At 40.5% G+C, this 14691-nt stretch overlaps 1 protein-coding gene across 1 annotated transcript in view; it reads left to right on the forward strand.

Moving 5' to 3' along the window:
* Nucleotides 1-901: 901 nt before the first annotated feature.
* Nucleotides 902-14691, forward strand: part of SF3B1 (splicing factor 3b subunit 1) — a 41766-nt gene continuing 27976 nt past the window's right edge. Inside the window, exons 1-2 of the mRNA XM_004468479.3 lie at nucleotides 902-1104; nucleotides 14273-14439. Coding sequence (XP_004468536.1) covers nucleotides 1077-1104; nucleotides 14273-14439 — 195 coding nt within the window. The 5' untranslated portion in view covers nucleotides 902-1076. The remainder of the gene's footprint in view (nucleotides 1105-14272; nucleotides 14440-14691) is intronic.

Consider the following 14691-nt stretch of genomic DNA (forward strand, 5'->3'; position numbering starts at 1 on the left):
GGAAGTGAATTTGGCTCAACAGATAGAGCGTCCTCCTACTACTTCGGAGGTCCAGGGCTCTAACCCAGGGCCTCCTGACCCATGTGATGAGCAGGCCCATGCGCAGTGCTGATGCATGCAAGGAGCTCCGTGCCATGCAGGAGTGTCCCCTGTGTAGGGGAGGCCCACGGGCAAGGACTGCACCCTGTAAGGAGAGCCGCCCAGTGCGGGGGGTAAAAAAAAAGTGCAGTCTGCCCAGGAGTGGTGCTGAACACATGGAGAGCTCATGCAGCAAGATGATGCAACAAAATGAGACATAGATTCAGGGTGTGGCTGACAAGAATTTAAGCGGACACAGAGAAACGCACAGCAAATGGACACAGAAAGCAGACAACTTGGGGGTGGGCGATTAAGGGGAGAGAAATAATAAAAAAAAATAAAAAAGCGTGGTAAGGTTCTTGACAGCAATTTAGCAACTCTATGACCGTTCACAACTGATATATCATAACCTTAATTTTTCGCTCGTTTCTTAAATGGGATTAGCCAAACCTTGCCTACTTTACTAGGCTGTTCGAGAGTTTCAACAGCGTGTGAGTTTACCTTGAAACGAAACTGTTACCCAAATGATAGGCAATTGTAAAGAAAAAATAAATAAAAATGACCTTGAATTACAGCGCGAATAATTAGACTTATGATTGTTTCCATAACTGAACTGTGACAGATGCTAAAGGTTTTTCTCTGACCCCAAGATGACTTCCGGTAAATTTTAAGAAAGGGAATTAAAAAGTCATCCTAATAATCCCTGTAGCATTCTTCCAATGTGGAAGCCAACTTTCTCCCAGGGCAAAATTACTCAATTAAGATCGCTACTTTCCTGGGCCACGAAAGCCACCTCGGCCCAACCCTGGCTCCTCCCCCACCCTCTGAGCGCTTCGCGGTTCCATAAAGGCGGCTGCTCTGTCACGTGTCACCCAACAGAGCGCGCTCCCGCTTGGCGCCTGCGTAGAAAGCAACCCTAGCTATTTTTCTCCGTGGCGGCGACGACGAGCGGAAGTTCTTGGGAGCGCCAGTTCCGTCTGTGTGTTGGAGTGGACAAAATGGCGAAGATCGCGAAGACTCACGAAGGTAAGCCATCTTTACCTGCTTACGGGCTTTTCTGTTCCCAGCCTGCACAGAGTCTGCCTTCCTAGGTTTCTGCCTCTTCCTGTGTGTTTATTTGGTGGGTGGGAGGCCGAGTCTGCGCTTGTGGGCGTAGGTCGTCGCCTCGGCGCCAGCGGCGCAGGCCTCTGCTCCTTGTAATGGCGTCCTACTTAAACACTCCCGACAGGCGCTTTGTTCCGTGTTTGAGTGCTGCTGCTGGAGAGTTGCTTCTCATCTTTTAATAGTGGGCCTCGTTTGAGCAGCTTGCTAAAGAGGATTCTAGGGCCAAAGGGGATCGGGGAAACGGGCCTGGAAGGAAAGTCTCAGTCGCCGTTCGGAAGTGCTGTGGGCATAGTTTGCATGTAGGAAGAGTCAGAAAGGCACTTGAAATACGGCAGCTTCTTTCTTGGCAGTACTAAATCGGGTTTGGTTAAACCAAGTCCCACTACTCCTAAGCTTGGGTGATATGTGTATCTGCAGGCGTCTAGGTATTGCTTTTCTTGCACGAAATGATTTGGGACTGAAATAATTTGATAGTTCTTTCTTCCTTTCTTTACTTTTAGCGTATTATTGGTCTTTTTCTTTGGGGATTGGTTATTGAGGAGTAAGTGGAACAAGAGGAAGGCACTTTTAATTTTATTGATGACCGAAGCTTTCAAACTAGTTCATGATTTTATGGGAGCATATTGGGAACAGAATGGAGTCTATTAGGGAGTACTGAGAGTAGGTCTAGAGAAGAGAGGAAATGGGGTCCGTTTTCAGAAAAGACCTAGGAAGTTGGTCCTGCCTTCCTTCATTTCTGACTTGGAATGTGATATTCTCATTTTTCCAAGAGAAAGAGTCACTTTTACTTCACAGTCCGTTTTTAGATGCATGGCTTGGTGTTAGTCTGTGAGAGGTAAAGACGACTATCAAATGTTTTTTGATCCAGTGAAGGAAAAAGACTTGTGTACATGTACTTTCGTTAATGGGGCCAAGTGAATACTTACGTAGAAGTAATCTACGGAACGGAGTGATCAATTTATACTTTGGATTATTTCATGGAAGAGGTGGCTTACTCCTCCTCTGAAAAGATCAATCAGTTTTAAATTAGGAGAGGACATCTGAGCCTTAGAACATCTTGTAACAAGGCACTGAGTCGTGATAGGGAACTGTGTTTTGAGTAGTCAGCTGTGACAGGGAAAGAGTGCAACAGGAGTCTGCTGTGGCAGGAAATAGGAGATGGATCTGGAAAGGTAGATTGGGACCAGTTTGTGAATCGCATTCAGTAGTTGAGGCCACTCCGAGAAACTGAAGTCCACCTCTCTTTTTGCAACTTAATAAACATGCTAATGAATGTTCCTACTATTCTTTTTATTTTAGGTTTTAAACACTGCTTTAGTACAGATGTGTATTCAGGCCCTTCTCTTGTTTTACAAACAACTTTAGTAAGATACTGGAAAATGTAAAAATTCTTGTTCATTCAAGAACAGCTTATTCATTTGGGACATTTTGTGGCTTTTATTACTTGTATATTTTGGTGTCTTCATCATAAGATGCCCTTGGACATGAAGAACAGTGAAGTTCTAATCAGTTTTCTTACATTTTAGAAACTTAGCTAAAAGCCTTGGTTCATAGAAGATTGCAATTCATTGACCAAACTTGCTGTTTTATTTAGGAATATTCTCTCTATCAATGTGAATTAACTGATTCCTCAGAAAAAGGTTTGGAACATTGAATTTAACATCTAAAGTACTGTTTATGTACAAGGCATTGTCCATCACTGGAGTATGAAAACAAAGATAGGACTCTGACCTTCTGGGAGCTTGCAGGAGAATAGGGGAAACATCTGTGATTAAAATATGACACAGGATAAGTTTTTAATAGAAACATGGTATTTACCTAACTTCTGGCTCCCTTCGTATTTTCCTTGAGAACTCTAGTTGTTCATAGTCCATTTCTGATAACCTTGAGCAGAATCTTTTTTTGTACTACCATAGCATTCAGTATAAATCTTTAGTTATATTACTTAGAATATTCTATTGTGTTAAGCTTTTCTGTTCCACTTGACTCTTATGTACAGGACCCTTAACCTTGGTATCCCTAGTACCTGGTGCAAAGTGAAAGCTCAAATATTCACATTTATTGAGAGGTTTTTATTTTATTTTTGTAACTAGTAAGAGAACTTCATGCAAAAGAGCACACTGACCTTTGAATGATTGGTAGGCTTGGACACATTGATTTGGTTGAGCTAGGTAAAGCTGGACTTAGTCATGTGTGGGGAACCTCAATCTGAAAGAAATATTAGGTTAGCAGTCAAATATTAGGTTGGTATCAAATATTGCTTAGCATATGTGCTTGGTTTGACTTTGGTTTTCCAATAGCTATTGCATAAAGTGTCGTTTCCCCCCCCCCCCCCCATCCCCTCACCCCCCATCCCCTGGTAACCATTTACTTCTGTATTTTAGGAGGATAACTAACTGGTTGTGTGAAGGGTGATGTAGAGAGAGAGCAACCATCCTTAGGCTATTGTAGTTGAGAGGAGGAGGATTTGGATTTTAACCTTACTTTGATAGAAGAATTTTAGGAAGCACCTTAAAAAATGTGTAACACTTGTTTATTAATTTTTGTTTCAGAATTGTCCATAATGGTGTTGGTTTTTTTTTTCCCCTTTAAGGAGGTATTGGGGTTTGAATCCAGGACCTATACATGGGAAACAGGCCCTCAACCACTGAGCTACATCCACTCCCCAGTGAGCGTTGGTTTTTTGTTTGTTTTGTTTTTAGGAGATACTGGGGATCAAACCTGGGACCCTGTACCTGAAAAGCAGGTTCTTAGTGTTTCTTTTTTTTTTTTTTTTAAGATTTATTTATATTTATTCCCCCCCCCCCCAATTGTTTGTGCTTGCTCTCTATTCTCTGTGTCCATTTGCTCTGTGCTGTGTCTGTTGGTCTTCTCTTCAGGAGGCACTGGGAACAAATCCGAGAGGGAGGCAACTAATCATTAGCCACCTTTCCTTCCTGCTTTTTTGGGTCTCATTGTGTTTCCTCTTTTGTATCTCCTTATTGTGTCATCTTATGTCCACTCGCTGTGTCAGCTCACTGGGCCAGCTCACTGGCTTGCTCGTCTTCTCCAGGGGGCACTGGGAACTGAACCTGGGACTGCCCGTTTGGTAGGCAGGAGCTCAATAGCTTGAGCTACATCCATTTCTCTGGTGTTGCTTTTTTAAATAAGGAAGATTCTATAATATTTTTATCCTACATGAAGTGGCTGGAAAAGACATTTCTTTCTTGTACCTAGTCACTTATTTATTTACTTTTTTATACACACACACACATATCCAGGAATTGAACCTAGGGCCTCGTATGTGGGAAGCTTATGCTCAACCACTGAGCCACATCAGCTTGCTGGAGTTGGCTTTTTCATTTGTTTTGCTTGTTGTTTTTGTTTTTAGGAGACAATGGGACCTCCCATGTGGGAAGCAGGCTGTTGACCGCTTGAGTCACATTGCTCCTCTAGTACTTAATTTTTAAAGCAGTGGCTGCACCAGTAGTTTCTACTTAAGTCTTGTGCAGTAAATAATGTTGTAGGCAACTTGAAGTAAGATGATTTTTGCCTTTGTATGTGGTTCTTTTCATAATCTATTACTTAATTGAGCCAAATTGATTATGTGTTTTTTCCCCCCTTGCTGTCATATTCCTTTCAGATATTTCTATTAGGATTAGCTCTCACATCCTCTTTAACCAACTGTTTTTTTTTTTTTTCCTTCTTGTTTTTACCCTGCTCGGTGTGGATGAAATATAAAAAGAGCTGGGCTTATTTAAATCTTTTGGATTTGCCTGTGTGTTGTATTGTGTTAAGTGTATACAATTATGAATGTACATAATCTTGCTATTCAGCAGTTCTTCAGATACTACTGACTTTGGCAGACAAGGAAGGAATACACACATATTCTCTTGTTTTGGCATGGGGAAAATGGATTATCTGGAAATCCTGTATATTGGTTTTGGTACTGTCCCTTAAATTGGAAGCTGAAAAAGTTTTCCTATAAATCTTTGCTTGAGGAATGGCTGGAATTAGTTTATTTCACTTTTTTGTATCTTACTAAGGTTTTTATTTTCCTTTGTTCAGAATAGCTACTGTTTGGTTCTTATAGACGTCTAGTATGAAGTTTGCAGGTAAAACTAATAGGAAAAAGTTAATAGATCATTTAGGAAATGATTAATCAATATTCACTGTAGTGTTCAATACAATTATTTGCATTGTAGTTAGTTATCCTATTGGGATTGAGTTGAGATGTGGAATATTATAATTTCTATTCTCCTGGGATGTCTTTTAGAAGTCTCACTAGGGACCAGACTAAAAGGTGTCAGTGAGAGGTTAACATCCAAGGGCTGTGTTATCTGTAACATGCAATGAACAGTGGTTGGATAATTGAATGTGATGAGGAGTAAAGCAACATCAAGGAGGAGGAAGTCCTGCTAACCAGGCTTAGCAATATCTGAGACTTGGAAAGAAGAAAAGGCACTGGATCAGTGACAAGGGAGGGGAAACAAGTAGAGGGGCAGAGTTAGTGGGGAACAAACACTTGTATCAAATGTGATCTGCCATTGACATGGGTTGTTTACTCTGAGTTTGATATTCAAGTCTTAGCTTAAAATGGAAATAGTAGGTTAGATGTTGCCCATTTTTAAAAATACCTCCAGTTTGTTTTGTACTTTGATGTCAAACTCCAAAATATTTGATACAAATATGTTGGAAAAACGTTTGTAGAACATCCACAACCTTTTATAGATTAAAAAAATAATATACTACTTTTTAAATGAAGAAACATTATTTTTGAATGAATTGAGATTTCAAATGGGTTAGCTCACAAGTTAAGTTTTTTCACTAATACTGTTAATTAACATTTTCTACACTTCTCTGAGGATTTGTTCTCTGATAGTTGAAAGTATGTCAGGGAACAAACCTCCCCTCCAAAAAAGGTCACCTTCTGGGGTTTCAGTTGAGTGACATTTCCCTTTTTTGTAGATCATTGGAGCAAATTGAGTTTTAAATCAGTAAACAAGGCCAATGCTACCAGAAAAGGGCGGGGGGCAGGAAGATTCAGAAAAGTTGGCACTTGTAAGAGTCTGTATATTGGGTAAAAGGCTGAAATTTGTTGCTGTTGTTTTTTTTTTTAATTTTAAAAATTTTGTTTTTATTATTCATTTATTTATTTTTTTAAGATTTATTTTATTTCTCTCCCCTTCGCCCTGTTGTCTGCTCTCTGTCCATTCACTGTGTGTTCTTCTGAGTCTGCTTGCATTGTCCAGCAGCACTGGGAAACTGCGTCTCTTCTTTGTTGCATGGTCTTGCTGAGTCAGCTCTCCGTGTGTGAGGCGCCACTCCTGGGCTGCACTTTTTTCATGTAGGGCGGCTCTTTTTGGGGGGTGCACTCCTTGCATGTACCCCCCCCCCCCACGTGCCCCTGTGTGGCAGGGCACTCCTTGCGCACGGCAGCACTGCGAGTGGGCCAGCTCATCACATAGGTCAGGGGGCCCTGGGTTTGAACCTTGGACCTCCCACGTGGTAGTTGGATGTTCTATCTGTGAGCCAAATCTGCTTCCCTTGTCTGCTCTTAAACCCATCATAGGGCCTTCTAAGTTTTTCTTATAAAGTTAAAAACTTAATTACCCAACAATCCTACTCCCGTTTACCCAAGTGTTGTAAAAGTCTCCACACAAAACCCATACACAAATGTTTATAGCACCCTTGTTTGTAATGGCCACAAGCTGAATGGGTAAACACATATACATCTATATACAATGGAATATTATTTAGCAATAAAAAGAAACAAACTGTTGATACATGCAACAAACACAGGTTTGGAATACTTACTGGCTCAGATGGTTGAATGGCATTCCCATCAGGGTGCGAAATGGCAGTTGATATGTGATCACCAGTGGGTTCTAGTCTCTTCTTGCCCAGTCTCCTCTTGGCCAGTGTGCAGGGTCCATTTTTATTTTTCACATCTGAATTTTTTTTTTAAGGTTATTTATTTATTTTCTCTCCCCTTCCCTCCCACCGCCCCATCCCGGTTGTCTGTTCTCTGTGTCTTTTTTCTGAGTTGCGTCTTTGTCCGCTTCTGTTGTCAGCAGCACGGGAATCTGTGGTTCTTTTTGGTGCATCATCTTGCTGCATCAGCTCTCCGTGTGGGTGGCGCCATTCCTGGGCAGGCTGCACTTTCTTTCATGCTGGGTGGCTCTCCTTATGGAGCGCACTCGTTGCGCGTGGGGCTCCCCTACGCGGGGGACACCCCTGCATGGCAGGGCACTCCTTGAGCGCATCAGCACTGCGCTTGGGCCAGCTCCACACGGGTCAAGGAGGCCTGGGGTTTGAACTGCGGACCTCCCATGTGGGACGCCCTAACCACTGGGCCAAGTCCACTTCCCTGAATTTCTTGAACTTCTGGTGTCTTAGGTTTGAAAGGAAAGATTAGGTTGTTGGAACAGAGGATTTCTTTATGTTGGTAATAATTACAGCAGGGAAAGATTTCTTTTCTTTGCTTCTTCAAATCTTTTATTTGATATTTTGGATCCCTGACAACTTTTTTTGTATGTTTCTTCTCATTTCCCATTTATGCTTGACAGAAAATCTTATGCATAGATCATGCATTGCCAAACTATTTTTGTGTGTTTATAATCTGTTCATATTTAAGAAATTGCAGGCATATCTACATGCCAGTAGCTATAATTTAGTATTAGGTAGTTTTGAAAATGTAGAGTTAGAGACAGCTTTTTAAAAAAATCTTTCTAAAGGTGTAAAATGTTCATAAAATTTGAAACCATGGAATTTTGCAAACCTTTGCTGGCAGGAATGGGAGAGAGAAAAATTTGGAAAATTAGTTCTGCAGATTTAAAATGACCTATTTGTCATGGAATATTTTTACCGTACAGAAAAAATAATGAGTATAGAGTAACCTACTCCTCAGTTTTATCAATTCTTAGTATTTATTTATTCCTCAGGTTTAAAATTTATTTTGGAAATGAAATCTGACAATGTAGAATTACTTATTTATGAGTGTAGTGCTAAAATTTGCTCAGAAATGTTTGAGTGTATTAAGAAATAATTACTGATTTCTAGTTTTTTTTTTTTAAAGATTTATTTATTTATTTCTCTCCCCTCCTCCCCACCCTGGTTGTCTGTTTACTGTGTCTATTTGCTGTGTCTAGTTTCTTTGTCCGCTTCTATTGTTGTCAGCGACACAGGAATCTGTGTCTCTTTTTGTTGCGTCATCTTGTTGCCTCAGCTCTCCGTGTGGGTGGCAACATTCCTGGGCAGGCTGCACTTTCTTTCGCGCTGGGCAGCTCTCCTTACGGGGCTTACTCCTTGTGCGTGGGGCTCTTCTATGCTGGGGACACCCCTGCGGGGCACAGCACTCCTTGCGCGCATCAGCACTGCGCATGGGCCAGCTCCACACGGGTCAAGGAGGCCTGGGGTTTGAACCGTGGACGTCCTATGTGGTAGATGGATGCCCTAACCACTGGGCCAAGTCCATTTCCCTTTAGTTTTTAATTATTGCATTCTGTGACTGACATAATGAGCTGCTGAGTTTTATGGGATTTGGTGTCTTAATTTTGTGAATAACATATTTGTATAAATAAGCTGCAGTTGACAAAACAAAAACGAAAACAAAACCAGTTCAATTTTTTGATTGTTTAAAATAAAGATTTATTTATTTATTAAATTTATACCCCCCCCCCCCCGCATCGTTCTCTGTCTCTGCTCATTGTTTGCCTGCCTTCTCCAGGAGGCAACGGGAACTGAACCTGGGACCTCCTGCATGAGAGGTGAGTCCCCAGTGGCCTGAGACACATTGCCTCCCCATGGGCCGCAAAGTCTGCTGGCTTGTGATACCTGCTTGTTTAGGCATCTGCTTATTTAGGCGGGTGTAGTTTCTAGTTCGTTCGGCTGGTGCTGGCATCTTCTTGTTTTTAGGTGGCACTGGAACCTGAACCCAGGATCTCCCATGTTATAGGTGGGCACTCAGCTGGTTGAGCCACATCCGCTTCCCAGTTGTCTAAGTTTTTATCTATAGTCTTAAGCAGACACAGAAAACCGTGCCTTATTTGCATTTAAACGTTGATATATAGCCTGTAGAAATATTTAGTAATGAACTCCTCAGAATTATTAACTACAAACAGCTGCTTAGTCCCAGAAGGGGACTAAGCTTTAATAGGAATCCAGTCATGATTATGTAGACATTATGCAAACACCAATTTAATGTTTTATACCTTATAATTAGAAAACTGTGGCTAATCAGCAACTACATAAAGTCAGTGGGTGAAAGTCAGTAGACGAAAGTCAGTAGATGAAAGTAGATCCTAAATAACTATGTTATCCAAATAAAGGGCTAGCTAGCTGCTCAAAAGTTAGAATGGAAAAGTGCTTTAGAAGGAAAATAAGGAAGTGTGGTCTATCATGTATTTAGTGGGGAAAAAAGTAAGCTGGACAGTGATAAATATCTAGTATGATACAATTTTTAAAGTTGTAACTATTTTTATTTTTAAGATTTATTTTTATTTGTTTCTCTCCTCTTCCCTTCCCCCCTCCCTCTCTGTCGTCTGCTTTCTGTGTCCATTTACTGTGTGTTCTTCTGCATCCACTTGCATTGTCAGGTGGCACCAGGCAACTGCTTCTCTTTTTTGTCTTGTCATCTTGCTACATCAGCTCTCTGTGTATGCAGCGCCACTCCTGGGCAGGCTGCGCTTTTTTCACGCGGGGTGGCTCTCCTTGCGGGGCACACTTCTTGTACATGGGGCACCCCTATGCGGGGGACACCCGTGCCTGGCACAGCACTCCTTGCATGCCTCAGCATTTCACATGGGCCAGCTCACCACGCGGGTCATGAGGCCCTGGGGATTGAACCCTGGACCTCCTATATAGTAGGTGGACGCTTTATCAGTTGAGCCACAGTTGCTTTCCAGTTGTAACTATTTTAATTTAAAAATAATACCCCTTTCCTGTTGTAATTGTATGTGAGCATAGAAAAGGAGTATAAAATGATGCTTTTAAACTGGAAAATTTGGTACAGTTGGGCTGGAGCTGGATATGGAGGGGTGAGATGCCAGTTCTTGGGGGAGTTTAACAATGCAGAAATCCTGGGCTTTTAAGTTGAAGGTTTTGGTTAGTGTGTCTGAGGTCTAGGATTCTACTTGTAATGTGCACAAGGTGATTCCGATGTAGGTGGTCATCATACTGCACTGATGCTGTATAGGAGGGATTGTAGACTATTTAGCTGGCCTTATTCAACCTTTTATTTTCCCTTCCTGTCTTTTTACTGCTGTAGTGTTTATATGGTCCTTTAAAAGTGATGCATGCACTTTAAAGTGGTTTAAAAAAAGCCTCAAACATTTCAGGAAGGAAAAAAAAAGTTAATTCCTGCCACCCTTTAGCCAGTCCTCCTAAGAGATTTCTTGTGTGGTCTTTTGGATTAAGAATTATGTAAGGGGGAAAAGGGGAGAATTGTGGATTTAACAACACTTTTTATTATATAAAACTTAAAAAAACAACAACTGGGAAATGGACTTGGCCCAGTGGTTAGGGCGTCCGTCTACCACATGGGAGGTCCGTGGTTCAAACCCGAGGCCTCCTTGACCCGTGTGGAGCTGGCTCATGCACAGTGCTGATGCGTGCAAGGAGTGCCCTGCCACGCAGGGGTGTCCCCCGTGTAGGGGAGTCCCACATGCAAGGAGTGCGCCCCGTAAGGAGAGCTGCCCAGCGTGAAAGAAAGTGCAGCCTGCCCAGGAATGGCGCTGCACATATGGAGAGCTGACACAACAAGATGGTACCAAAAAGAAACAGAGATTCCCGTGCCGCTGACAACAGAAGCGAACAAAGAAGATGCAGCAAATAGACGCAGAGAACAGACAACCAGGGTGGAGGGGGGGGAGGGGAGAGAAATAAATAAATCTTTTAAAAAAATTACTTTCCAAAGGACTTGATTCAGCCCCCTCTCAGTCTGAAGCAGAGTGGGCATCACCACCCCCAAATCCTCAAGGTTGAGGAATGAACACATATAAGGGAGGAGGGGAATGCAACCATGGACAGAGTAAACTTATTAATATTGTAGTGGAAGAACATGTAGCGTTGTTACAAGGGTAGTGGTTGCTAGAGGTTTTGAGGGGGAAAGGGAGGGAATAATAGGTGGAACATAGGGCATTGGAATTAAGTGTAAACCACAATGTAAACTATAGAACTTGATTAGTAGAAGTGCTTCAATATTTATTCATCAGTTGTGACAAATATACTTCATAATTGTAAGATATAACAGTAATTGGGGAAGATGTGGGAGTGGAACAGGGTGGGGCATGTGGAAATCCCTTGTCTTTCCATCTAACTCTTCTGTAATTTAAAACCTCTTTAAAAATAAAGTTTATTATATTAAAAAAATAAAAGACAATTCAAATGAACAAAGCTAATGGTCTGGCAAGAATTAAAACAGGTATTTGTAAGGATATGGAAAACAGTCTGCAATAGAAACTATGCATCTCTGTGTTATTCACATTATTGAAATTAAACATTAATTGTAATTTAAAGTTAACTGGTGTCAGAATTGACTTTAAAAAGTTGGAAGACCTAGTCTGTATTTAAAGGAGACTCAAGAGACATGACATCTAAATGCAATGCCTGGGAAGCAGATTTGGCCCAACAGATAGGGGGTCTGCCTATCACTTGGGAGGTCCAAGGTTTAAACCCAGGGACTCCTGACCCGGTGTGATGAGCCGACCCACGCGCAGTGCTGATGACCCACCACGTGCAAGGAGCACATCCTGTAAGGAGAGCCGCCCAGCACGAGAAAAGTGCAGCCTGCTCAGAAATGGCACGCACACATGGAGAGCTGATGCCGCAAGATGATGCAACAAAACGAGACATACATTCCAGGTGCCACTGACAAGAACACAAGCGGACACAGAAGAACACACAGTGAATGGACACACAGAGCAGACAACTGGGGGATGGGGGAGTGGGGAAGGGGAGAGAAATAAAAGAAATAAATCTTAAAAAAAAACAATGCCTGGCTCTGGGTTGTATGTGGATCCAAAAAGAACTGTAAAGGATATTAATAGGACATTTTTGAGGCTATCTGAAGATGGATTATGTACTAGGTGATACTGTATATAAAGTCTTTTAACTTACTTTTGAAAAATTTCAGAATTAAAAATTGACAGGAAGTTTGGGAAGCAGTTGAAAAGAGTTGATGATTCTTTCAGATGTGCATTTTCTAAATGCCAGACCTATGAATTGGGCTGTGGATTTGTGCTTGGAGAGAGATGTGGCAAGAGTTCATTCATCGAGTGCTTACTTGTTTAACTGTTATTTAATTTAATCCTTATAAAAACCTTATCTTATAGGAAACTCAGATATGGAGAGGTTCAGTAGCTTATTATTTAGTAGAGAAAGAGCCATAGTTGAAGGCAGACATTTTGATTCCAGAGCCCAAACTCTTAATTGCAAAAGTACTGAACGGTAGGTTGGAGAAAAATCTTATAGAGTTCTGAATTCCATGCTAAGCAATTTAGCATTTATCCTCTATTGTTGTGCTATTCAGGGTGTAGTCCTGGTGTCTGGAACATCACCTGGTAGCTTGTTAGAAATAACAGATAACTTAAAGACTCACCCAGGCCTGCTGCTGCTTTTTTTGTGTGTGTATGAAAACATACATTTTAAGTTTTTGAAATTTTTTTTCCTTATGGTTTTATATATATAAAACATAAAATGTGCAATTTTAAACATACAATTCAGTGGCATTAATTATAGTCACAATGTTATGCTCCCATCAACATCATCTATTACCAGAACTTTTCATTACCCAAAACAGAAACTGTACCTCTCCCCCACGTCCAGCCCTTGGTACTTAAATCTACTTTCTGTCTCCATAAACTTGCTTATTCTCTATATATCATATAAGTGGAATCATACAATATTTACCCTAGTTGTAGCATGTATCTACACTCATTTGCTTTTTTCCCACTCAAACTTGTTTTGAAATAATTTCATATTATAGGATAGATGCAAAAATAATACAAAACGCCTACAGAGAACTCCAATATAACCACCCCATACTTAAAGCCACCAATTTTAGCATTTTACAACATTTGCTATTTCTCCATCTGTCCATTTATCTGTTTTATTTATTTTTTTATGACAACGTCCATTGCATTGATAATACTATATTTTGTTTATCCTTGTGGACATTTCTGTATATTGGCTATTGTGAATAACACTGCTGTGAACATTAGTATACAAGTATCTGAGTCCCTACTTTGAATTCTTTGGGGGTGTATACCTAAATGTGGAATTATAGGGTTATATGGTAATTCTGTGTTTAACCTTTCAAGCAGTGGAGGAGAGTTCCATTTTCTCCACATCCTTTCTAACACTTGCTATTATTATTTTTAATAGTAACCGTCCTAGTGTGTGTAAAGTGGTATTTTTATTTTTATTTTAAATCTCAGTGTAGTTTTGATTTGCATTCCCCTGGTGGTTAATGATGTTGAGCATCTTTTCAAATGCTTATTGGGCATTTATGTATCTTTGGAGAAATGTATGTTCATTCAAGTCCTTGCCCATTTTTAACTGAATTTTGTCTTTTTGTTATTGAATTGTAGAAGTTCTTTACATATTCAGGAAATTAAATCATTGTCAGATATATGGTTTTCAACTAATTTTTCCCCATTCTATAGGTTGCCTTTTCATTTTCTTCATAATGTCCTGGGACATTATGTTTTTATTATTGATGAAGTCCAGTTTATTTTATTTTCCTGTTTTTGCTCATGCTTTTGGTGTCATTTAAAGTAGTCATTTGCAAGGCCTTCCTTCATTTTAATAAAATATGTAGGTGATTTGTTGTTCATTCAGGTTTGAGAACTACTCTCTGTAGTACTGTTAATTTTAAACTTCTGGTAGAGTTACATTAAATAATCTTGGGTAGAGGTCTGTCCTTAGTTGATGTATTAAATGTAGTAAAAAAAAAACAGTATTTGGTGTATAGTTCTATTAACCCCTTTTGGTACAATTATTTTAAATTTTCTGTATTTAGGGTATTTTGACAGTACCAGGGAGAGAAATGCATTGTATTGAGAGTGCTGTGGGAAATGAAATTGAAAAAGTCTCTGTTTCTTTCTTTTAGATATTGAAGCACAGATTCGAGAAATTCAAGGCAAGAAGGCAGCTCTTGATGAAGCTCAAGGAGTGGGCCTTGATTCTACAGGTTATTATGACCAGGAAATTTATGGTGGAAGTGATAGCAGATTTGCTGGATACGTGACATCGATTGCTGCAACTGAACTTGAAGATGTAAGTTACAAATTGTATGGGAGGCAAGAATTTTTTTTGAGGGAGAGCAAGAAATACAAAGGAATTTCGTGTTGGAGTCATCTGCTGGAATCTGGGGACATACTTTTATAATTGGAAGAGAGATGGACAATAAAACTGTTGAAGGTATCTTCTGTAAGCTTCAGAAACTTAACTGGAAGTGCTTGGTTTTTGTTTTTTGTCTTAAAGATTTATTTATTTATTTTCCCCCCTTTTGCTCCTCCCACCCTGCTG

The sequence above is a fragment of the Dasypus novemcinctus genome, chromosome 7 (assembly GCF_030445035.2).
Source record: "Dasypus novemcinctus isolate mDasNov1 chromosome 7, mDasNov1.1.hap2, whole genome shotgun sequence".
NCBI classification, from domain to species: Eukaryota; Metazoa; Chordata; class Mammalia; order Cingulata; family Dasypodidae; genus Dasypus; species Dasypus novemcinctus.